At 56.4% G+C, this 23,493-nt stretch overlaps 3 protein-coding genes and 1 long non-coding RNA gene across 12 annotated transcripts in view; 3 read left to right on the top strand and 1 right to left on the bottom strand.

The window, feature by feature from the left end:
- Positions 1–15: 15 nt before the first annotated feature.
- Positions 16–8,128, top strand: KAT2A (lysine acetyltransferase 2A). Of its 2 annotated transcripts, none has more exons than XR_001882349.1 (18): positions 16–542; positions 679–802; positions 1,130–1,275; positions 1,381–1,470; positions 1,776–1,957; positions 2,058–2,249; positions 3,091–3,197; positions 3,445–3,555; positions 3,648–3,784; positions 3,866–4,074; positions 4,300–4,426; positions 5,607–5,717; positions 6,197–6,353; positions 6,632–6,746; positions 6,842–6,878; positions 6,957–7,020; positions 7,155–7,239; positions 7,397–8,128. XR_001882349.1 is itself a non-coding variant. In XM_017856616.1 (18 exons), the coding sequence occupies exons 1-18, from the start codon at positions 204–206 to the stop codon at positions 7,588–7,590; spliced, it is 2,514 nt and encodes an 837-aa protein (XP_017712105.1). In that variant the 5' UTR covers positions 16–203; the 3' UTR covers positions 7,591–8,128. The 2 variants fall into 2 exon arrangements, 1 of the variants encoding a protein (XP_017712105.1); XM_017856616.1 differs by having other exon boundaries at positions 6,197–6,340.
- On the bottom strand, positions 5,678–8,994 carry LOC108518351 (uncharacterized). The gene is made up of 2 exons (XR_001882350.1): positions 8,916–8,994; positions 5,678–5,783 (listed from the first exon to the last, which is right to left on the bottom strand). It is a non-coding gene; the product is annotated as an uncharacterized LOC108518351 (long non-coding RNA).
- On the top strand, positions 8,480–19,905 carry DHX58 (DExH-box helicase 58). 6 transcript variants are annotated; one of them, XM_017856617.1, is made up of 14 exons: positions 8,494–8,654; positions 9,056–9,148; positions 9,368–9,536; positions 9,766–9,967; positions 10,351–10,541; positions 12,038–12,154; positions 13,264–13,390; positions 13,577–13,768; positions 15,282–15,535; positions 16,116–16,265; positions 16,358–16,519; positions 17,467–17,657; positions 18,978–19,074; positions 19,337–19,905. In XM_017856617.1, the coding sequence occupies exons 3-14, from the start codon at positions 9,369–9,371 to the stop codon at positions 19,520–19,522; spliced, it is 2,037 nt and encodes a 678-aa protein (XP_017712106.1). In that variant the 5' UTR covers positions 8,494–8,654; positions 9,056–9,148; position 9,368; the 3' UTR covers positions 19,523–19,905. The 6 variants fall into 6 exon arrangements, with proteins under 6 accessions (XP_017712109.1, XP_017712106.1, XP_017712108.1 ...); XM_017856620.1 differs by lacking the exon at positions 17,467–17,657 and having other exon boundaries at positions 8,480–8,654; positions 16,358–16,527; XM_017856619.1 differs by lacking the exon at positions 9,056–9,148.
- A 3,322-nt stretch (positions 19,906–23,227) lies between these two features.
- ZNF385C (zinc finger protein 385C) overlaps positions 23,228–23,493 on the top strand; it is a 68,145-nt gene continuing 67,879 nt past the window's right edge. For all 3 annotated transcript variants that reach the window (XM_017856599.1, XM_017856601.1, XM_017856603.1), the window contains exon 1: positions 23,228–23,273. The gene's annotated coding sequence lies outside the window, so the exon portion shown is untranslated. The remainder of the gene's footprint in view (positions 23,274–23,493) is intronic.

Genomic DNA, 23,493 nt, shown 5'->3' on the forward strand with positions numbered 1-23,493 from the left:
GGGCCTTCGCTCAGGCCTCACTTGGCTGTCAGGGGCCAAGAGACCAGACAGAAAAGTCTGGAAGCTGGAGGCAGTGGGGGAAGGCGCTGGAAGACTACAACTCCCGTCACGCGCCGCGCAGCGACGCCTGCGCACTGAACGCCGGTTGCCCATGCGGCCCTAGGGCTGGGAGCGCGGCGCCGCTCTCCGCTGCGGGGGAGGCCATGGCGGAACCTTCCCAGGCCCCGACCCCGGCCCCGGCTGCGCAGCCCCGGCCCCTTCAGTCCCCAGCCCCTGCCCCAACTCCGACTCCTGCACCCAGCCCGGCTTCAGCCCCGACTCCGACTCCCACCCCGGCACCAGCCCCTGCCCCAGCTGCAGCCCCAGCCGGCAGCACAGGGACTGGGGGGCCCGGGGTAGGAAGTGGGGGGGCCGGGAGCGGGGGGGATCCGGCTCGACCTGGCCTGAGCCAGCAGCAGCGCGCTAGCCAGAGGAAGGCGCAAGTCCGGGGGCTGCCGCGCGCCAAGAAGCTTGAGAAGCTAGGGGTCTTCTCGGCTTGCAAGGTGGGGGCGGGGCCTGGGGTGAAGGGGCGGGGCTTGGGGCATCCCTGGGCTCGGGTGGGAGTGGGGTCAAAGCTCTGGCTGCGGAGCGGCTGTTGCCCCAGAGATATAGATCATTGACCGATCCTTCCGCCTCCAGGCCAATGAAACCTGTAAGTGTAATGGCTGGAAAAACCCCAAGCCCCCCACTGCACCCCGCATGGATCTGCAGCAGCCAGCTGCCAACCTGAGTGAGCTGTGCCGCAGTTGTGAGCATCCCTTGGGTAAGGCAGGCAGCGCCCTTGGAGCTGGGGGCAGCTGCTTGGACAGGGTGACAAGTGCCACAAAGCCTCATCTCTGAAAAAAATCAAAGATGCCTCGAAGGAGGGATTGGGTTGGGGGATGTGTATGCACCAAGGGAGGGGAAAGGAAATCTCTCAGCCCAGAACAGGCCCAGGCAACCCAATGGCTGTTATCGGAGCAGTCAGTCTCACTGTTGGTCACACTGGTTGGAGGGACGGAGTGTGCATCTTGGTTGGCTGTAAAGAGGGTCAAGAAGCCTTGTTGATTTCTTCTATCAATTTTTCCCAACTCTGCCATCTGTCTTGCAGCTGACCACGTATCTCACTTGGAGAATGTGTCAGAGGATGAAATAAACCGGCTGCTGGGGATGGTGGTGGATGTGGAGAATCTCTTCATGTCTGTTCACAAGGAGGAGGACACAGACACCAAGCAGGTCTATTTCTACCTCTTCAAGGTGAGCTTCTACTGAAGGAGGGTGTGAATGAAGGAGGTGGGGCCTTGAGGGGTTGTCTGCAGCTCTGCCCCGCTCCACTCTATGCCCCCTTCCTCTTCTCTCTAGCTCCTGCGGAAATGCATCCTGCAGATGACACGGCCCGTGGTGGAGGGGTCCCTGGGCAGCCCTCCATTTGAGAAACCTAATATTGAGCAGGTGGGATAGGGAAATTGGAGATAGCGGAGAGGAGAATTGGGGACAGCTTGGAGGAGTGGGGAGCCTGTGTTCTCCATCCTCCTCGAGCTGAGAACAGTGGGGAGGTTCAGAGAAGGGAGGGTGTTTTGTGCTAACCTCAGGGTGGACATGGTGGTAGGGAGGGGGCAGAGCTTTTCTATAGAGAGCACCCGAGAGAGAGGAGAACCTTGTCCCTGGCCTCAGGGAGCATCTTCCTTTGTCTAAGAAGGCCCTGCAGGCTGCTCACATCTCATTCCTGGTTTTATTCCCCACCCACCCCTTCCCAGGGTGTGCTGAACTTTGTGCAGTACAAGTTTAGTCACCTGGCTCCCCGGGAGCGGCAGACGATGTTTGAGCTCTCAAAGATGTTCTTGCTCTGCCTTAACTACTGGAAGCTTGAGACACCTGCCCAGTTTCGGCAGAGGTCTCAGGCTGAAGATGTGGCTACCTACAAGGTCAATTACACCAGGTAGGCCCAGCCAGGGGCAGCTTCGGGGGAGGCTTGCAGGCCCAGCCTGGGTTCAGTGGTTTCCGCCCTCACCTGTCTCCCCCTCAACTCCCTACTCCAGATGGCTCTGTTATTGCCACGTGCCCCAGAGCTGTGATAGTCTCCCCCGCTACGAAACCACTCATGTCTTTGGGCGAAGCCTTCTCCGGTCCATTTTCACCGTTACCCGCCGGCAGCTCCTGGAAAAGTTCCGAGTGGAGAAGGACAAATTGGTGCCTGAGAAGAGGACCCTCATCCTCACTCACTTCCCCAAGTAAGGCTCCTTCTGGCCTGTCAGGATTTGGCCCCAAGTTCACATCCTCCCTGTTGTCCCCTTTTTTCCAGGAAGGCTTCCTGGATTGGTCCCTCCTCTCCCTCCATGGGCCTTCTGGGATCTGGGCGTCTACCTGGCAGACTTGCCCATGGCCCAGAAGCAACTTGCTAGTACTAGTCTGGGGATGGCAGGTACATAGCCCAAGCTAACGCTGCCCCCGCCCCACCCTACGCCCCGGTAGATGTTACTAATTGTTTCCCATGGGGGCCTGGACACAGCCTCAGACTCCCTCCCTGCACAGCGCTCCAAGAAATCAGAGCTTATGCTTGAAGTGAAACCAATTTCTACTCTTGTTCTGGTCTTTTCTGTACAATTTTCTTCTGTTCAGCCACACCTTTTAAAATCTGGGTCATAACTCCCCTGTTCAAAAAACCCTCACTGACTAATCCTGGCTCTCTAGTGCCCTCCGCCATCAGGTGGGAACAAGAGATGGCAAGGTGGGGTGGAGTCTGAGCCCATTTTGATACTGAGGGCAGTGAGGGGATTCAGGGTGACAAGGTGCCCTGCCTGGCCACACAGCACAGGATGGCATCAGCTCAGACCTGTCTCCCTGTGCTGCACAGCATGGTGAAACTGAGCCTCTTTGATCTCTGTCCTGGATGTGTCCTGTTGTCTTACCTTCAATTGGAGGCTCCCAGAAGACAGGGGCTGTCCCCTCTTTCAGGTCCCCAGTTCCCTAAGAGCAGGGTCTGCTCTGACCAGCCTCCAGTCCCTCTGCTGCCTGGCCCAGGCTGCACCCTTGGAGAACAGAGTTGTGGGACAGACTGTGTCCTCCTTACAGATTCCTGTCCATGCTGGAGGAGGAGATCTATGGGGCAAACTCTCCAATCTGGGAGTCAGGCTTCACCATGCCACCCTCAGAGGGGACACAGCTGGTGCCCCGGCCAGGTATGTGCCATGATATGCTCTGTAGGGTGTCTGGCCTGCCTGGCTGAGCTAAGCCTCCTGGGTGGAAGAGGGCTCAGCTGGGCTGGAGGCCCTGGATCCCACTGAGGGACCTGCCCCCAGCTTCAGCCCTCCCGTCCCTGACCTCTCTCTCTCTCTCTCTCCTTAGCTTCAGTCCCCCGGTCCCTGACTTCTCTCTCTCTCTCCTCAGCTTCAGTCCCCCGGTCGACTTCTCTCTCTCTCTCCTCAGCTTCGGTCAGTGCAGCAGTTGTTCCCAGCACCCCCATCTTCAGCCCCAGCATGGGCGGAGGCAGCAGCAACTCCCTGAGTCTGGATCCTGCAGGGGCCGAGCCCATGCCAGGTGGATACTCGATCCCTGACCTCTGACCATCATTCACTCCTTCCCAAACTTTTTTTACTGATCCTGAGCAACCTTGCCTGCCTCCCCAATAGGTGAGAAGAGGAAGCTCCCGGAGAACCTGACCCTGGAGGATGCCAAGAGGCTCCGTGTGATGGGTGACATCCCCATGGAGCTAGTCAATGAGGTCATGCTGACCATCACTGACCCTGCTGCCATGCTGGGTCCTGAGGTGGGCAGCCCGACCTGCTGACCAGTTGGGGGACCCCCACCAACCTGAAACCCCAGCTCACCACCCCTCTGCTGTGCCCAGACGAGCCTGCTTTCGGCCAACGCGGCCCGGGATGAGACAGCCCGCCTGGAGGAGCGCCGTGGCATCATTGAGTTCCACGTCATCGGCAACTCGCTGACGCCCAAGGCCAACCGGCGGGTGTTGCTGTGGCTCGTGGGGCTGCAGAATGTCTTTTCCCACCAGCTGCCACGCATGCCTAAGGAGTATATCGCCCGCCTCGTCTTTGACCCGTGCGTCCCCAGAGAGCCCCTCCCCCAGGGCAGCACCCCCGCGTCCCTTCCTCCTTGGCCTCTTCACTCCTCAAAATTGGAGATCCCCTGCTCCCCACTTCTGAGGTTCAACCTTTGAGCATTCTTATTTCTCACTGCCCAACCCTGACTACAGTTCAGACTTCCAGGGCTCTGGGGACCTGAAGGAAACAGGCAGGGGCTGTGACGTGCCCACCTCTCTCTTAGGAAGCACAAGACTCTGGCCTTGATCAAGGATGGGCGGGTCATCGGTGGCATCTGCTTCCGCATGTTTCCCACCCAGGGCTTCACGGAGATTGTCTTCTGTGCTGTCACCTCGAATGAGCAGGTCAAGGTGAGTGCGGCTCCCCAGCCCCAGCCGCAGCCGCAGCCCACAGCTCGCTCCGGAGTTTGGGCCAGCTCGGAGCAGTGGGATGTGTGGGATGCAGCAGCCCCTTGCTCTTCTCTTAGTGGCCTGTTCCTCACATCCCCACAAGGTGGCAGCCGTACTTCGATAACTGTGGATTAGGAAACCACCTGTTCACAGACAGAGCCCAAGAGGCGGCCACGCTTTGGTGACCTGTGGACTAGGGTTTTCTTCATCACAAGAACATTTACATACATGGGGGAATTAATTACTTTTTATTTTTTATTTATTTTTTTGAAACAGGGTCTCTCTCACCCAGGCTGGAGTGCAGAGGCATGATCAGGGCTCACTGCAGCCTCGACTTCCCAGGCTCAAGTGATACTCGTGCCTTGGCTTCCCAAGTAGCTGGGACTACGGGCATGCGCCACTACATCTGGCTAACTTTTGTGTTTTAGTAGAGCCAGGGTTTCACCGTGTTGCCCAGGCTGGTCTCCAACTCCTGACCTCAAGTGATTCACCCGCCTCGGCCTCCCAAAGTGCTGGGATTACAGGCGTGAGCCACGGTGCCCAGCCGAACTAACCGTTGTAATCACAGTAGTCCTATGCTGATAGCCTTGGCTTCTGTCCTTTGTTACAACAGACCCACTCGTAGGGTTGCTGGCTCTGTGTGTCACATACCTCAGATCTGCGTGGCGCATCGTTGGCCCTGATGTGTGGGAGGCATTGCTCCTGCTCAGGCCTCTGGTGACTCCCTCTCCCTCTTCTCCCAACTCTGAGGCCCAGGGACTGGGAATCGCTGGCCTGTGTCGGGTTTGGACCCGGCCCTGCCACGGCTGGCAGCCTGACCTTGACCGCATTTCCTAACATAGCCGAGTTTCAGTTTTCTCTTTTCTAGAATAGAGGTGGTAATACTCGCCTCTGGGGTTGAGAATCGGTCTGTAAAACAGGAAGCACTGCACCTGGCCCAGAGTGAGCTTAGAAAGCCTGTACCTTTCACTTCCCCCCATAAACTCCCCTCCCTCTGTCAGCTGCCTTTCTTCCTCTTTGCCTGGATGCTCTCCCTCTCCCCACCTCCTTTCCAATCCACGCGCTCCACTCTGGACTCTGAGAGCTCTCCAGCACCAGCCCATCCTCAGCTCCTGGTGAGTCCTGCTCCCCTCCCCCACAGGGTTATGGGACCCACCTGATGAACCACCTGAAGGAGTATCATATCAAGCACAACATTCTCTACTTCCTCACCTACGCGGATGAGTACGCCATCGGCTACTTCAAAAAGCAGGTGACCCGTAGCCTTGTCCCACACCGGTCCTTTGCCTGAAGCCTGGGGTCATTCTGTCCAGCCTCTCTGTGGATGGAGTAGGAGTCCCTTTATGTCCCCTACTTCACCTGACACCTGCCAGGAAAGTCTCCATGCCTATCTTCTTTCCTCTGCTGCCACTGCCCCAGGGGAGAAGGGGGCCTATGGGGCCAGTAGAGCAGGCTGGAGGAACTGGGGGGCCAGTAGAGCAGGCCGGAGGAACTGGGGGGCCAGTAGAGCAGGCCGGAGGAACTGGGGGGCTCTTCGGGATGAGTCAGGAGTGGGCAGCTGACCTGGGACCTTTCCAGGGGCAGTTCAAACCCTCACAGTGCCCCAGGAGGAGGTTCAGGAGCAAGAGGTGTCACATGGCACGTGCCGCCCCTCTGGTGCTCCCAGGGGAGGGACTACAGAAGTTGAGAAATACTTATGGATGGACTGGGTCATGACCATCCACCCCCCAGGGTTTCTCCAAGGACATCAAGGTGCCCAAAAGCCGATACCTGGGCTACATCAAGGACTACGAGGGAGCAACACTGATGGAGTGTGAGCTGAATCCCCGCATCCCCTACACAGAGCTGTCCCACATCATCAAGAAGCAGAAAGAGGTGGTGTGCGCATGTGCGCATCTGTGGGAGTTTTCATGAATGTGCATGCGAGGGGCGAGCGCACGTGTGTAGACCTGTACTACATGTACATGTGTGTATGTGTGTGTGTGAGTGAGGAGGGGACAGGCCAGGATCTTGGTTCTTGCTCTGCTCCCTTGGGGAAGGTATGAGGGAGGTGCTGGATTGGGTGGCATTGCATCTGGGTGGGTGCAGCCGGTGGCTCTGACTATGGCCCTGGGAGGGGTTGTTGCTGGGCTGGAGCTGGTCCTCTTAGACCCTTCCTTCCCTCAGATCATCAAGAAGCTGATTGAGCGCAAACAGGCCCAGATCCGCAAGGTCTACCCGGGGCTCAGCTGCTTCAAGGAGGGGGTGAGGCAGATCCCTGTGGAGAGTGTCCCTGGCATTCGTAAGCAGGGGTCTCGGTTACGGGCTAGTGGGGGCACGCTGCTTGGGGTGCGGACCAGCATTCTTAGAGACATTCTCCCACTTCCCACTTTGCAGGAGAGACGGGCTGGAAGCCTTTGGGGAAGGAGAAGGGGTGAGTGTTTTGTCAAAGGAGCCAGGTTGGGGGTGGGGCAGAGGGACTCGGAGCCTCAGACTTGGTGTCTCGCCCCAGGAAGGAGCTGAAGGACCCCGACCAGCTCTACACAACCCTCAAAAACCTGCTGGCCCAAATCAAGGTGGGGAGACCAGGTTGCCTTTCCAGGGCCCCTGCACCAATGGCTGTAGCCTCTTGATGCAGTGTGAGGTGGGTGGAGGTCTCGGGCTGGTGTGGGTGCAGCAGGGCTGTCCCCAGCTCGGCTCTTCTCTCCAGTCGCACCCCAGTGCCTGGCCCTTCATGGAGCCTGTGAAGAAGTCGGAGGCCCCTGACTACTACGAGGTCATCCGCTTCCCCATTGGTGAGGACCCTCCATTCCATCTCCTTCCCTCCTCTTCCATCCCCATACCTGCTCCTGCCCTCACTGCGCCCTGCAGCCCCATGGGGCCCACCCCGGTGGACAGCCCTGCCATGATCCTCAGCCTCTTAAAGCTGTGCTCCGCCTCCTGCTGCCCCAGACCTGAAGACCATGACTGAGCGGCTGCGAAGCCGCTACTACGTGACCCGGAAGCTCTTTGTGGCCGACCTGCAGCGGGTCATCGCCAACTGCCGCGAGTACAACCCCCCGGACAGCGAGTACTGCCGCTGCGCCAGCGCCCTGGAGAAGTTCTTCTACTTCAAGCTCAAGGAGGGAGGGCTCATTGACAAGTAGGCCCAGCTTTGGGCCGCAGCCCTGACCTTGAATGTCTCCACCTCGGATTCTGATCTGATCCTTAGGGGATGCCCTGGCCCCACGGACCCAACTCAACTTGAGACACTCTAGCCAAGGGCCCTCCGGCCCCTGATCCTACAGCCCTTTCTGGACCTTCAGGCACCCCCCAAGCCTGCAGCTCCATCCCAGCCTTCACTGTGTGTGAGAGGTCTCCTGGGTTGGGGCCCAGTCCCTCTAGAGTGGCTGGTGGCCAGGGATGAAACTTGCCCAGCCGTGGTGGCCCCCAGACCTGGTCCCCAAGAGCTTTGGAGGCTTGGATTCCTGGGCCTGGCCCTGCTGGCTGTTTCCCTGAGGACCAGGACTGTTCATTTTAGCTTGAGTGATGGCTTCAGGGGTTGGAAGTTCAGTCCAAACTGGAGGGGCCATGCCTTGTCCAGTACTGTACTGTCAGTCTCCCCCAGGGGTGGGGGTGTGGGGACCATTCATTCCCTGGCATTAATCCCTTAGAGGGAACAATAAAGCTTTTTATTTCTCTGTGTGATTGTTTCTTTGGTATAGTCCCAGCCTTAGCAGGCTCACCTTGGCCCCCCAGGGACCTCTTGCAAACTGGAGGCTGCTCTCCCCAGCAAGCCTGAAACCTGGTCCTGTGCTACACCTGCCCCCTGCCCAGCCCAGGTCTCACCTGCTCTAGTCGGTAGGTCTGCCCAGGGCAGTCCTACCTGGCTGCAGCCCCCACCTCTCCCTCCTCCAGGCTGCTCCTGATTCAGATGCCAGGGCAGTAGGGGTCAAAACCTCCTGACTTAACCTTAACCTGGGTGGACGTGGTTACAACTGACTGCAAAAGGGCCAAAGCGTAGAGGATTCCGTAGCAGTGAAAGAGTGCTTCCCTGTTAGCACACATGGTGCTTCTTCCCGGGCAGGGCTGGGAGATTCCTAAATCGGCTCAGCTGGCTCCTCCCCTCAGTTTCAGTTTCCATTTCTGATTTCTGCTATCTGCACTGAGCACAGCGGCACCAGGTTGAGCTAAGCAGGGCCGCCCTGGGCAGGCCTACCTGGTGGTGCAGGTGAGACCCGGGCTGGGCAGGGGGCAGGTGTAGCCTGTGTTACTCCCACCCCCACCTTTTGGCCAGAGCAGGCTCCTGAAGCGTTTTGAGGGTGTCCTCCCCCACCTCCCTCAAGTGTGGTGGAGTCCTGGGCAAAGGGGGGTCTCTGTACCGACCAGTCTGGCCAGGAGTTGGGATGAGTGGAGGGGCCAGTGGGTCTGAGTCCCCTGCCATTCCCAGAATGGAGCTGTGGCCCCACCAATGGGAGGTGATCCTGCCTACCAGGGCGCTGGCGCAGCGGCAGTACTCGTCCCGGAGTTTGTACTCGCGGCAGTTGGCGATGACTGTTAGCACAAACGGTTCTTTTTCCCAGGGCGGGGATGGGAGATTCCTAAGTCAGCTCAGCTGGCTCCTTCCCTCAGTTTCAGTTTCCATTTCGGGTCTCTGAGCTGAGCACAGTGGCACCAGGCTGAGTTAAGTGGGACTGCCCTGGGCAGACTGACCAACTAGAGCAGGTGAGACCTGGGCTGGGCAGGGGGCAGGTGTAGCCTGTGTTACTCCCGCCTCCCCCTTTTGGGCAGAGCAGAGTCCTGATGGGTTCTGAGGGAGTCCTGCCCCACCTCCTTCAAGTGGGGTGGAGTCCTGGGCAAAGGGAGGTCTCTGCACGAACTGGTCTGGCCAGGAGTTGGGAGGGGTGGAGGGGCCAGTGGGTCTGAGTCCCCTGCTATTCCCAGAATGGAGCTGCGGCCCTACCAGTGGGAGGTGATTATGCCTGCCCTGGAGGGCAAGAATATCATCATCTGGCTGCCCACAGGGGCTGGGAAGACCCGGGCGGCTGCTTATGTGGCCAAGCGGCACCTAGAGACTGTGGATGGAGCCAAGGTGGTTGTACTGGTCAACAGGGTGAGTGGTCTGTCCCCGCCCCACTCCCCCACCACCAAGCAGGGTCTCAGCTCTTCAGGCACCTCTCAGTCCCCGCCAGAACTCCAAAGCTGCTGTGGCCATCCCTAAGCTCACCTGTCTTTCCACCCCGGCTCAATACCCAGCCATGCCCTGCGGGTCACCTTACCTCCCCCGCACTTCCCTGGCCCCAGATTCAGCTTTCTCTTCCCAGCTCATTCTTCACCTCCAGGTGCACCTGGTGACCCAGCATGGTGAAGAGTTCAGGCGCATGCTGGATGGACGCTGGACCATGACAACACTGAGTGGGGACATGGGGCCACGTGCTGGCTTTGGCCACCTGGCCCGGTGCCATGACCTGCTCATCTGCACAGCAGAGCTTCTGCAGATGGCACTGACCAGCCCCGAGGAGGAAGAGCACGTGGCGCTCACTGGTGAGGGCCATGGCCAGGAGGAAAAGGATATGCATTTGGGGTACTTCCTCCCGCTAACCCCAGGGCACCCCCCGGAATCAAGGTGTTGGGAGTTTCTGTGGGAGTGGGGGCTTGCCTGTTCACAAAAGCCCAGCAGACACTCTAGTAGAAACAGGCCGGGCTATGGTGTAGGATCTTAGGCAAGTCCCTTCCTCAGCTGAGCCTTGGTTTACTAATCTGTGAAATGGAGAGAAATCATCTCTGCCTGGCTCTCCATCCTGGGACGCAGCTGCAAGTCATGAAGGGAAGAAGGAATTCTTAGACGATTGTGGGGACTACCTGAAAGCTGATGGGAGGAAGGGCTTTGCAAACACAGGTCACAGCCTTTCCCCCTGTGCCCTCAGCCTTCTCCTTGATTGTGGTGGATGAGTGCCACCACACGCACAAGGACACTGTCTACAACGTCATCATGAGCCGGTACCTAGAACTTAAACTCCAGAGGGCACGGCCCCTACCCCAGGTGCTGGGTCTCACAGCCTCCCCAGGCACTGGCGGGGCCTCCAAGCTCGATGGGGCCATCGACCACGTCCTGCAGGTCAGCCTGGCCCCTATGGGCCTCCCACTGCCAGACCCACCAGGGACTTCCCTCCCTCCCTCCCTCCCTGCCTGCCCTGCCACTACCCCATCCCCACCAGTCCTACCAGGCTCTCCATGGCAGTGTCTGGCCCCTTCCTCGCCTAAGATCCAGCCTCCAATGGCTTCTTATGGCACAAAGAATCAACTCCCAACTCTACTGTGGTTTACAAAGTTCCACATGATCTACCTCTCCACCTCATTTCCTGCGCCCTCCCTGTTGTAGCTCATACTACAGCTACACTGGCCTGCCTTCTGCATCTTGAACATGCAGGGCTTGTTCCCATCTTGTGACCTTTGCACTTACCATTTCTTTTGCCTGGAATGCCCTTCCCTTTGAACTTTACCTGCTGCTTCCTCCTTGTTCATTGAACAGCTTAATGCCACCTCTTGAAAGTCCTCCCTGATCACCCCCTCTGCTCTCTGTCATGTCATCCAGTGCTATCCTCTTCAGAGCTTGTTAACGTGCTCTGCAAGGTTCTATTCTTTTTTTTTTTTTTTTTTTTGAGACAGAGTCTCACTCTTGCCCAGGCTGGAGGGCAGTGGCATGATCTCGGCTCCCTGCAACCTCCGCCTCCCAGGTTCAAGTGATTCTCCTGCCTCAGCCTCCCGAGTAGCTGGGATTACAGGCGCTCACCACTACGCCCTACTAATTTTTTGTATTTTTAGTAGAGATGGGGTTTCACCATGTTGGCCACGCTAGTCTCAAACTCCTGACCTCGTGATTTGCCTGCCTCGGCCTCCCAAAGTGCTGGGATTACAGCGTGAGCCACCATGCCCAGCCTCTTTTTTTTTTTTTTTTTTTTTTTTGAGACCGAATCTCACTCTGTCACCCAGGTTGGAGTGCAGTGGCACGATCTTGGCTCACTGCAACCTCCACCTCCCGGGTTCAAGTGATTTTTCTGTCTCAGCCTCCTGAGTAGCTGGGACTACAGACGCATGCCAGCATGCCTGGCTAATTTTTGTACTTTTAGTAGAGATGAGGTTTCACCATGTTGGCCAGGCTGATCTCAAACTCCTGCCCTCAGGTGATCCGCCCACCTTGACCTCCCAAAGTCAAGTTCCCTCTGGGCACAAGTTCCCTCTGGGCACAAGCCGGCTCTCCCTTACAGGAGTTAGTAGCATTATTCTCTCTCTGGGCATGCCAGCGTGCCCTGCCGTGCCCACCTTGACCTCCCAAAGTGCTGGGATTATAGGCGTGAGCCACCACACCTGGCCGATTCTATTATTATTTACTGGTTTATTATCTCTCTCTCCAACTCCAATCGGAGTTCCTTTGTATCCCCAGTGCCTAGAACAAGACTGGTAGAGGGCGAGCAATATTTGAGTAGACAAATGCCCACACCCGCAATGGCCCACACTGTCCTGTCCTCAGCTGGGATCCATCCTGCCCCAAAGGTTTGCCCATTGTCCCCACAGACCCTCCCTTTCCAGTAAAGTCCTCTCTGTTGCCCCCAGCTCTGTGCCAACTTGGACACGTGGTGCATCATGTCACCCCAGAACTATCGCCCCCGGCTGCAGGAGCACAGCCAACAGCCTTGCAAACAGTACAACCTCTGCCACAGGCGCAGCCAGGTATGTGGGGGCAGGGACACGGTGAGAGCGGGAGCTGGTGTCAAGTTAGGACACCTAGGCTTGGGCCCTGACTCCGCCCTCACAGGCTCTGTGACTTCAGGTCACTTGCTATGTATCTAAGCCTCAATTTCTCCTTTCTGTGAAATGGGGCAGATACAGCCCATGCCCATAGCCTGCTCTTTGGATTGACTCAGAAGGCACCGCCGGTGTCTGTCACAGCACTGACATGCTGGGGAGTGCTGTAGAAACCAGAGAGCAGGGATACTTTGTGCTGAGGCTCTACTGAGCCCTCTCCAGTATGGACATGGCCTGGTGTCTGCTATGACTGGACTGGACAAGGACTAGGTGTCAGGTCCATAACTACACCAAATGTTACACTTGGGGTCAGGTTTGAGCCCACGCTGTGGTCTGGAGTGAGCAGATAGCTGAAAGAACACTTGGGGGGCCATAGGCAGGTGAAATGTAGTTTTATTCAGCAGCTCTCTCACGCTGTCCACCTTTATCTGGGCTGTGTGCTCTGGCTCTGTGGCTCCTGCTGCCCCCATGCCTGCAGCTGCACTCCCTGGCCTGCAAGGCCAGCTTTGTCAGGGTCAGCAGCTTAACTCTTTCCCTCTGGGCACAAGCCGGCTCTCCCTTACAGGAGTTAGTAGCATTATTCTCTCTCTGGGCATGCCAGCGTGCCCTGCCGTGCCGAGCTGAACCGAGCCCTGTGCGCAGCGTCAGCAGGGCAGTTATACCTTCTACTGACAGTAGAGTCCAGTATGAACGTACACAAACAGGTTACATAGCAAGTGGAGTATGTGCCTGCCCCCTAAACTCGCTGAGTCACTCTGGCCCGGATGTCCGCCTCAGCCTATTCCTTGACCAAAGCACATCCATGTACCTTACACTAGGCATCACCGTGCCCAGGCCAAAGGGTAAGAGCACATCGTGGGTGAGACAGGGCAGGACTCCTTCACACCCCAGCCGGCCTCCCTCTGGAGCTCACCCCTCAGCTAAGACAGATGGGTGAGGCAGTCGCAGCGTGCTACACACCGGGGTCAGCACCCCCACTGGGTGCCCATCCTCCAGTGTGTGCGGGAATCCCCTCCAACTCTCTTCTTGCCCAGGATCCGTTTGGGGACTTGCTGAAGAAGCTCATGGACCAAGTCCACGACCACCTGGAGATGCCTGAGTTGAGCCGGAACTTTGGGACGCAGATGTATGAGCAGCAGGTGGTGAAGCTGAGCGAGGCTGGTGAGAGGGGCAGCCCCTCAGGCGGAGGCGAGGATGCTGGAGGAGTCAGGGGCGGGGCCTGCCTGGGCGGAGGCCTTCGGGGCAGGGCCTAGCCACTCCAGGGGCGGAGTCTGAGTGGGAGGGCCCTATGGGGCGGGACAGGGGCGGGGCTGTGGGCCGCACAGACACTTCGGCCTCTGCCCGCAGCGGCTTTGGCAGGGCTCCAGGAGCAGCGGGTGTACGCACTTCACCTGAGGCGCTACAATGACGCGCTGCTCATCCATGACACTGTCCGCGCCGTGGATGCCCTGGCTGCGCTGCAGGATTTCTATCACAGGGAGCACGTCACTAAAACCCAGATCCTGTGTGCCGAGCGCCGACTGCTGGCCCTGTTCGATGGTGAGGGGCGGGAGGGGGATTCCGGCCCGGGGATGATGGGACCTGGATGCGAGGTCAGAGGCCAGGGCACAGGGGACAAGGTCAGGTGGGAAGGTGCCCGCGAGGATACTTGTGGAGACCCTATTTTTCTAACCAAAATCCAAGGCCATGGGTAGGACTGGTTTGTTTCCTCGTTTGTGAAGGTTTTTGCATAGTTGTTAAAATTAATTCACGTTGTTGACTTTTTTTTTGTTTAAACAGTCGGGGTCTTGCTCTATCACCCAGGCTAGAGGACAGTTGTGCAATCATAGCTCACTGCAACCTCGACCTAATGGGCTCAAGTAATTCTCACCCTTCAGCCTCCCAAGTAGTTAGGACTATAGGTAGGCACCACCACTCCCAGCTAATTAAAAAATTTTTTTTTCTAGAGGCAGAGTCTCGCTTTGTTGCCCAGGCTGGTCTAACTCCTGGGCTCAAGTGATCCTCCTGCCTCTGCCTCCCAAAGTGCTGGCATTATGGTGTGAGCCACTGCACCCGGCCCAGATTTTTAAAAAACATTAGTTAGGAGTGTTTCCTTTAGACTGGGAGAGAGTGAGACTGAAAGTCAGAGGGTGAAATTTAAGGTTGCAAATCTCAGCACAGGCTGGGGCTCAAGAGATCTGGGTAGCAGAGGTCAGAGTGAAAAGCTCAAAGGTCATCCTAGTCACTGGGAAGAAGAGGGTTCTAGTCTGAGGTTCTGTACCGTGTGACCCTGGTGTGAGGCTGGCCTTGAGCGTGGGCTCGGTAGGAGGCATCCTTTTTGTTTGTTTGTTTGAGAAGGAGTCTTGCTCTGTTGCCCAGGCTGGAGTGCAATGGCACTATCCCAGCTCACTACAACCTCCCCCTCCTGGGTTCAAGCAATTCTCCTGCCTCAGCCACCGGAGTAGCTGGGATTACAGGTGTGCATCACCATGCCCAGCTAATTTTTAGTAGAGACGGGGGTTTCACCATATTGGTCAGGCTGGTCTCGAACTCCTGACCTAGGTGATCCACTCGCCTTACCCTCCCAAAGGGCTGGGATTACAGGCATGAGCCAATGCACCCGGCCAGGGCATCCTTAAATGTATTCTTGGTGCTGCTGTGGGGGAGTTGAGCAGGAGCTCCATCCTTCTACCACCCCCACCTTCTGCACTCCTGCAGTCCTATTCCTGTGAGAACCTCCTCCGCCAGTGTCCTCCCCACTCCAAGATCTGAATCCTCTGCCTCTGTTTGGGGCTTCTCTTTCTTTATTTCTTCTTTCTTTTTTCTTTCTTTCTTTCTTTTCTCTCTTTCTTTCTCTCTCTCTTTCTCTCTTTCTTCTTCTTCTTTTTTTTTTTTTCAGACAGAGTCTCACTCTGTTACACCGTACACAGCCTGGAGTGCAGTGATGCAATCATAGCTCTCTTCAGCCTTGACCTCCTGGGCTCAAGCAATCCTTCTACCCTCAGCCTCCCAAGTATCTCAGACTACAGACATGTGCCACTACACCCGGCTAACTTTTTGGGGTTTTCAACAGACCATAAGAATGTGCTGGCCCACCTGGCAACTCATGGCCCGGAGAATCCAAAACTGGAGATGTTGGAAAAGATCCTGCAAAGGCAGTTCAGGAGCTCTGACAGCCCCCGGGGTATCATCTTCACCCGCACCCGCCAGAGCGCACACTCCCTCCTGCTCTGGCTTCAGCAGCAGCCGGGCCTGCAGACCGTGGACATTCGGGCCCAGCTACTGATTGGGGCTGGGAACAGCAGCCAGAGCACCCACATGACCCAGGTGTGGGCTTCAGGGAAAGATGCTGGCACTGCGGGGGGGATTCCATAGGAGAGAAGTGTGGGGAACAGGGTCTTCAGCACAGAGGGGTGGAGGCAGGGAGAACTGGTGGAAAGAGAAGGTTGACTGTCCCCAGGCAGAGGGGCAAGGAGCTAGGGGAGAGGGGTAGACACTGACATCCCCAGTGCTGAAGCCTCTCCCAGTCTGGGGGTCCCTGGGGGCAGAAGGGTGGGCATGGGGGTCTGTAGGTCTGTAGGGAAAGAGGTGGGTGATGTAGTTCCTCAGGGCAGAGGATCAGGTCTGGGGTCCCTTGCAGGAGAAGGCTATGGCTTGGGAGTTTTTCCTAGACTAGAGGGGTAGGGGGCCTTAGGAGTCCCTAGGGAAGATAGGGGTTGGAGAGTTATCTGGGAAGATGGGCAAGATCCTGCGGGTACCTGGGGATAAAGATGGGATTCAAGTACTCCAGGGAGATGGACCAAGATTAGGAGTGAGGCTGAATCAGGAGAGGCTACTCTGGCAGGTGGAGTCAGCCTGAGCCACCTCATGTACCAGCCTCTTTTTCCTCCCTGCTCTTCCCCTGCAGAGGGACCAGCAAGAAGTAATCCGGAAGTTCCGAGATGGAACCCTGAACCTTCTGGTGGCCACGAGCGTGGCAGAGGAGGGGCTGGACATCCCACAGTGCAATGTGGTGGTGCGCTATGGGCTCCTGACCAATGAAATCTCCATGGTCCAGGTACTCACACATTCCCTTCCACTCGGGCACCCTTATAGGATCCTGTGTGGGGCCCCAGCCCCACTCAGGACACCCTTTGTCTCCCTTCCCAGGCCAGGGGCCGTGCCCGGGCCGATCAGAGTGTGTACTCATTTGTAGCAACTGAGGGTAGCCGGGAGCTGAAGCGGGAGCTGATCAACGAGGCGCTGGAGACGCTGATGGAGCAGGCAGTGGCTGCTGTGCAGAAGATGGACCAGGCCGAGTACCAGGCCAAGGTCTGCAGGTGGCCTACATGCCCTGTGGGAGGCATGGGGAGGAGAGAGCCCCTCCCTGGCAGGTTTCTGACTGCACACATATGTCCCCCTGTCCCCTCTATATCTCAGGGCTAACTTTGCCCACCTAGGGAAGGTTTGGATAGAGGCCAGGGGTGGGGCTGCCAGGGAAGGCAGTACCTGGACTCCAGAAGGCCTTAGGAACAGGCCTTGTCCAAGGCTCTTTATTTATCCTTTATGTATCTGGAAGAGCTGCATTACAGCCCTTCTGGAACGAGGCAGAGGGGACAAGATAAGTCCACGTGCAGAAGATAAGCCCAGAACTTGGACTTATATTATCGGTTCCCCTGAGGCAGGGCCATCACCATCCTGCCTTGTCCAGGGTGCTCCCTGTTGTCCCAGCATAATTGTTAATGATGCCCCATGACAGATTCACAGAAGCAGCTTTACCTAAAATCCTTCAAGATTGAGCAGGAAAGCTTATCCCTCCCACTGTTGCCCCCTACTACCCACACTGTTGTTCTCCACAGCTGCTTTTTTTCCCCCGAGACGGAGTCTCACTCTGTCACCCAGGCTGGAGTGCAGTGGCACAATCTCCGCCTCCTGGGCTCAAGCAATTCTCCTGCTTCAGCCTCCTGAGTAGCTGGGATTACAGGTGTGCGCCACCATGCCCGGCTAATTTTTGTCTTTTTGGTAGAGATGGGGTTTTGCCATGTTGCCAGGCTGGTCTCGAACTCCTGACCTCGTGATCCACCCTCCTTGGCCTCCCAAAATGCTGGGATTACAGGCATGAGTCACTGCACCCAGCAATAGAGCTTCTTTTAAGCTCCAGGGAGGGTTAAGGAAAGTCTCTTCCTGATACAAATTATCTTAGGTCTTTGGGAACCCTTTGTCCCCCAAGGAACGTTCTCTTAGGCCCCAATCATGCCTAGTGTCCCCTCCCACCCCAGATCCGGGATCTGCAGCAGGCAGCCCTGACCAAGCGGGCGGCCCAGGCAGCCCAGCGGGAGAGCCAGCGGCGGCAGTTCCCAGTGGAGCACGTGCAGCTACTCTGCATCAACTGCATGGTGGCTGTGGGCCATGGTAGCGACATACGGAAGGTGGAGGGTACCCATTATGTCAACGTGAACCCCAACTTCTCGTGAGACCTGTGGAAGGGGCTATCGGGATGGGGGCGTGGGATGGGGGACTGGGAATCCTTCCCATCCAGACAGTGCTTTGAAGCTTTGGAAAGCTAAAGAGCATTGTAGCAAGTACTTATTCTGCATTTTCACAATAATCTGGTTAGACAGGTTTTATCCCTGTCTCCATTTTACAGGCAAGGAAATAGAGGCTCAGAGAGGCTACGTGACTTGCCCAAGTTCCCACAGCCACTATCTGGTTGAGCAAGAACTGGAATTCAGGATACTAAGTGTCAAAAGACCACACATTGACCCTCTGGTCCTACCTACTCCGAGGATATCAAGAGAGCTTGGCCATCCCTGAGCCATCTCCCCATCCTCTATCTCCTAGAGAGTAACCTTCCCCCATCCTCCATCCATTCATTATGTCACCCTCTGTGTTCCAGGCCACTGTGCCAAGGATCTTCACACAGGTTTTCTCAATTGAGGAGGTCGCATTTCAGCTAGGTCTCAATGGGTCTGGTTTGAATTTGAGCAAATGAGAAGGTAACCATGGAGGGCTGGGCACGGTGGCTCACGCCTGTAATTCCAACACTTTGGGAGGCCGAGGTGGGTGGATCACTTGAGGTTAGGAGTTCAAGACCAGTCTGGCCAACATGGTGAAACCCCTTCTCTACTAAAAGAAAAAAAATACAAAAATTAGCTGGGCCTGATGGCCCATGTTTGTAATCCCAGCTACTTGGGTAGCTGAGGCACGAGAATCGCTTGAACCCGGGAGGCAAGCCAAGATTACACTACTGCACTCCAGCCTGGGCAATAGAGTGAGACTCTGCCTTAAAAAAAAAAAAAAAAAAAGATGCCAGTTGACCTGAATGGGAGGGACTGTGAATAATGAGATTTAGAAAGAGACAGACTAGCCCATGGAAGATCTTAAAGGTCAGGTGTGTAAGTGTAGCCTTTATCCAGGAGGTTCCTCTTAGGAATCTTGGATAGATTTTAAGGAACAGAGTGTCAGGGCAGATTTATATTTTTAGATCACTCTAGCAGTTGGTGGAAGGATGGCTTGGGATTGGGAGTAAGAATGGAAGCAGAGAGACCCGTTAGGAGACTGTGAGACCAGGTAACCAATGCTGAGGCTTGAACCTGGGCACAAGAGAACGTGCGATGGAGGCTACACAGGTAGAACTCACTGAAGACTGGATTTCCTGGCCTGGGAAGTCTGTGCCTCTTGACCAGCAGGAAGGCCCAAGGTCCAGGCAGAGGCTTGGCCGGCAGGAGGGCATGAGATCTGGGGCTGAGGAGGGTCAATGAGGGCTGTAGCCACTCCTCTTCCTCTCCAGGATCTACTATAACGTCTCCAGGGATCCTGTGGTCATCAACAAAGTCTTCAAGGACTGGAAACCTGGGGGTGTCATCAGCTGCAGGAACTGTGGGGAGGTAAGAGCTTGGGCCATGTGCCAGGCCCCAGAGTCCTCAGCCCCACTCTTCAGAGGTCCTCAGAGAGCCCTCACTAGGACATGGGAGACAGTCCCACCCCATGGCCTCCAGTCTGAAGAGGGAGGTCCAGCCCCTGCCTAAGGGAGCCCACAGTCTGTGACATCTCAGGTGGGAGGAAAAGGCCCTGTATTCAGGGAATTCCAACTTGAGAAGTCCAGTCTGAGGCCAGAGACCCAGACCCTACCCTCTCTGTCACCTCTAGATCTGGGGACTGCAGATGATCTACAAGTCAGTGAAGCTGCCAGCGCTGAAAGTCCGCAGCATGCTGCTGGAGACCCCTCAAGGGCGGATCCAGGCCAAAAAGTGGTCTCGCGTGCCCTTCTCCGTGCCTGACTTTGACTTCCTACAGCATTGTGCCCAGAACCTTTCCGACCTCTCCCTGGACTGAGCACCTCGTTGCTGCAGTACCCGGTTCGGGCTGTAGGGGGCGGGAGAGTCCGCAGCAGCCGTCATCTTTCCCGGGACACAGCCTGGTCCAGGCCCCTCCTTCCTGAATCGCCAGCTGTGGGCATCAGGCCCACCAGCCACAGAGGAGTCCTGGGCACCCTGGCTTAGGCTCCCGCAACGGGGAAACAACTGGAGGGCCAGAGCTCAGCCCAGACCTACCTTGCACACACATAGACACTTTCATATGCACTGGATGGAGTTAGGGAAACTGAGGCAAAATAATTTGCCGTACTGTACTCAGAATCACGACATTCCTTCCCTACCAAGGCCACTTCCATTTTTTGAGGCTCCTCATAAAAATAAATGAAAAAATGGGATAGAAAATGTGTGGTATCTTAATTTTGTTGAAATACAATTGGTAGAAAATAAACTGTGCGTATAGTGTGCAATTGGGTACTTTTTTATTTTTATTTTTTTGAGACTGAGTTTCGGCCGGGCGCGGTGGCTCAAGCCTGTAATCCCAGCACTTTGGGAGGCCGAGACGGGCGGATCACGAGGTCAGGAGATCGAGACTGAGTTTCACTATTGCCCAGCCTGGAGTACAGTCGCATGATCTTGGCTCACTGCAACCTCCACCTCCTGAGTTCAGGCGATTCTCCTGCCTCAGCCTCCCAAGTAACTTAGATTACAGGTGCCTGCCACCATGCCCAGCTAATTTTTTGTATTTTTAGTAGAGATAGGGTTTTACCATGTTGGCCAGGTTGGTCTCAAACTCCTGACCTCACGCGATCTCCCTGCCTCAGCCTCCCAAAGTGCTGAGATTACAAGCGTGAGTTACCATGCCTGGCCTGGATACGTTTTAACATGCATATCCTCCACAATCAAGATAATGAACATAGCCATCACCCTCAAAATGTCCTGTTTCTTCCAGTGGAAGTTTCAAAGAACAAAAGTTTCCTGGTGCTCCATTGCAATCCATTCCTCTGGCTCTTCCCCATAAAATGACCTGCTTTGTGGTAATTTTTAGTGTTAAAAGTGTTTGGTTTTTTTGAGACAGTCTCACTCTGTCGCCCAGGCTGGAGTGCAGTGGCATGATCTCAGTTCACTGCAACATCTGCCTTTGGGGCTCAAGTGATCCTCCTGCCTCAGCCTCCCAAGTAGCTGGGATTACAGGTGCCTACCACCATGCCTGGCTAATTTTTGTATTTTTGGTAGAGACAGGGTTTCACCACATTGCCCAACAGGCTGGTCTCAAACTCCTGAGCTCAGGTGATCCACCCACCTTGGCCTCTTAAAGTGCTGGGATTACATGCATGAGCCACTGGGCCCAGCCGTGTTTTTTTTTGTTTTTGTTCTTATTTTGTTTTTGAGACAGGGACTTGCTCTGTTCCTGCTGGAGTGCCATAGTGCAATCGTGGCTCACTTCAGCCTCGACCTCCCAGGTTCAAGAAATCCCCCCACTTCAACCTCCCTGGTACCTCGGACTACAGATATACACCACCACACCTAATTTTGGGGGATTAGAGAGGCAGTGTACAGACAAGGTCTCACTGTGTTGCCTAGGCTGGTCTCCAACTCCTGGGCTCAGGTGATCCTCCCAAAGTGCTGGGATCACAGGCATGAGCCACTGTGCCTGACCTAGTGTTAAAAGTTTTAGGCCAGGTGCGGTGGCTCACGATTCCAGCACTTTGGGAGGCTGAGACAGGCAGATCACCTGAGGTCAGGAGTTTGAGACCAGCCTGGCCATTACAGTGAAAGCCCATCTCTACTAAAAATTACAAAAATTAGCCTCGCATAGTGGTAGGCCCCTGTAATCCCAGCTACTCAGGAGGCTGAGGCAGGAGACTCGCTTGAACCTGGGAGACGGAGTTTGCAGTGAACCGAGATCGTGCCACTGCACTCCAACCTGGGTGACAGAGTAAGACTCCGTCTCAAAAAAAAAAAGTTTTAAACACTCCTCTTTAATAGCTCTCCTAAGCCTTATTCATAAAGAGCATCAACAGTCTAAACTTTTTTTTTTTTTTGAGACGGAGTCTCGCTCTGTCACCCAGGCTGGAGTGTAGTGGCCGGATCTCGGCTCACTGCAAGCTCCGCCTCCCGGGTTCACGCCATTCTCCTGCCTCAGCCTCCGGAGTAGCTGGGACTACAGGCGCCCGCCTCGTTGCCCGGCTAGTTTTTTGTATTTTTTAGTAGAGACGGGGTTTCACCATGTTAGCCAGGATGGTCTCGATCTCCTGACCTTGTGATCTGCCCGTCTCGGCCTCCCAAAGTGCTGGGATTACAGGCTTGAGCCACCGCGCCCGGCCAACAGTCTAAACTTGAGGCCCATCAAGAGTGTGAGGGCTTCCTGCTCCCCCTACCCCATAATAGCTTCCAATCCCAATGTTCCCCTCTCTACCGTCACTTAACCCTCAGGTCATCTCCCCTAGGCTGGGGAAAGGCTGAGATCCAGGATTTGAGGGGTGGGCTCGGGTAGGCATAGGGGTGGGGAAAATTACAAAGGCCTAAATTTTCTGTTCTCATTTTAACAAGAAAGAAAAAGAAAGGCAAGATCTAGGTTGCTTCATCAGGGAAAGGGCTATTTCTGTAGTAAAAGGCCCAGCAGGCAGGAGGCACCTTCAAGAGGAAGGTGGGGGGATAGGACAGAGATTAGAGAGCAGGATGGCAGTCCTTCCTGCCGTCTACCCTCCTTCCCTCCTGCTGCATCCTTGGTTCTGTCCCCAGGTGGATGAGAAATGCACCCTCTCTTCTCCCAGCATTTTCTTTTTTTGTAGGCCTCTTGTCTGAGGGAGGGCTGAAATTCCAGCTCCAGTCTTTTTGGCTACCATCTCCCGTAGACAGTGCACCCCTCTTTCCCAAGGCCCCCTTCCTCCTCCTCTCCAAGTGTCCTTGGCCCTGGATGCAGGAGTCTCCTTCCTTCTCCCTCCTGTCCCATCTCCAGCTGCCTCCCCCGGGGGAGAGTTGCCCATCCGCTCCCCACTTTGCCTTCAGTTAGTATACTGCCTGCCAGCAACGTGCCTTTTACAGGTCAATAAAATTAGCGACCGGGGGGTAGAGGGAGGGGGCAGGGGCTCAGGGGTGCTAAGCTCAACGGCCTTGAATGTGGCTAGACTCACGGAGTCAGGACGCCTGTCATTCCAGGGCTAAACAGTGACAGCTGGGGGACCTGGGCTGGCGCTGGGGGCGGAGGAGGGGCTGTGTGGCAGGGAGAGAGATGGGCTGAGGATAAAGATGGTTTGGGTGCCTAATGGCCCCCTCAGCGACCTAAGCCGCTACACAGCTGAGCCCTGGAGAGGGCGCCCTACCTTTAGAGGAGTGTCCCGTCTCACATCCACCCTGCCAGGCCAGAAGAGCTCAGATGGGAGGGGACTCAGGCCAGGAGAGGTTTCTGAGCTTTCTTCTTCGTGTGAGGGGTCTTTATATGAAGTCACCGGCTCCAGGGCATCCGGGCAAGGCTGTCTGAAGCCGGGGATTTCCACCCATCCGCCTCACCCCCCTGGAGTCCTAACTTCCCAGCCTTCAGAACTCGAGCTCCGGGTCCTCCCTGTGGCCCAGATGCTTCCCCGGGGCGTCCCACCTGAATGAGCCGGCGCACCCCACCGGCGGGGGCCTGGAGGAGGGGCCGGCCCGGCTTTCCCTCCCAGCCCCGCCCCTGCCCCGCCGGGCCCCGCCCCTCCCGGCCAGCCCGACACGCAGCGTTCCCAGCCAGGCGAGAGCAGGTGGCCGCGGCGGGCTCCGTCTCTGCTCCGCAGGTAAGACGGCGACGCGGGCTGGTCCACGCCGAGGACCTCGAGGGCAGCGCGGGAGAACGAGGCAGCCCCTTCCACCTGTCCGGTCCTCTCGCCTCAAAATTGGGGGACCCCAAGGGACAGTGAAGAGGGACCCCAAGGGACAGTGAGGATATCCCTATCTCGGCTCTGCGCGCCGACGTTGGGCATCTGCTGGGCGGGACTGAACTCTGGGGCAGTTAGA

Source organism: Rhinopithecus bieti, unplaced genomic scaffold (assembly GCF_001698545.2).
Source record: "Rhinopithecus bieti isolate Rb0 unplaced genomic scaffold, ASM169854v2 scaffold_44695, whole genome shotgun sequence".
Taxonomy (NCBI): Eukaryota; Metazoa; Chordata; class Mammalia; order Primates; family Cercopithecidae; genus Rhinopithecus; species Rhinopithecus bieti.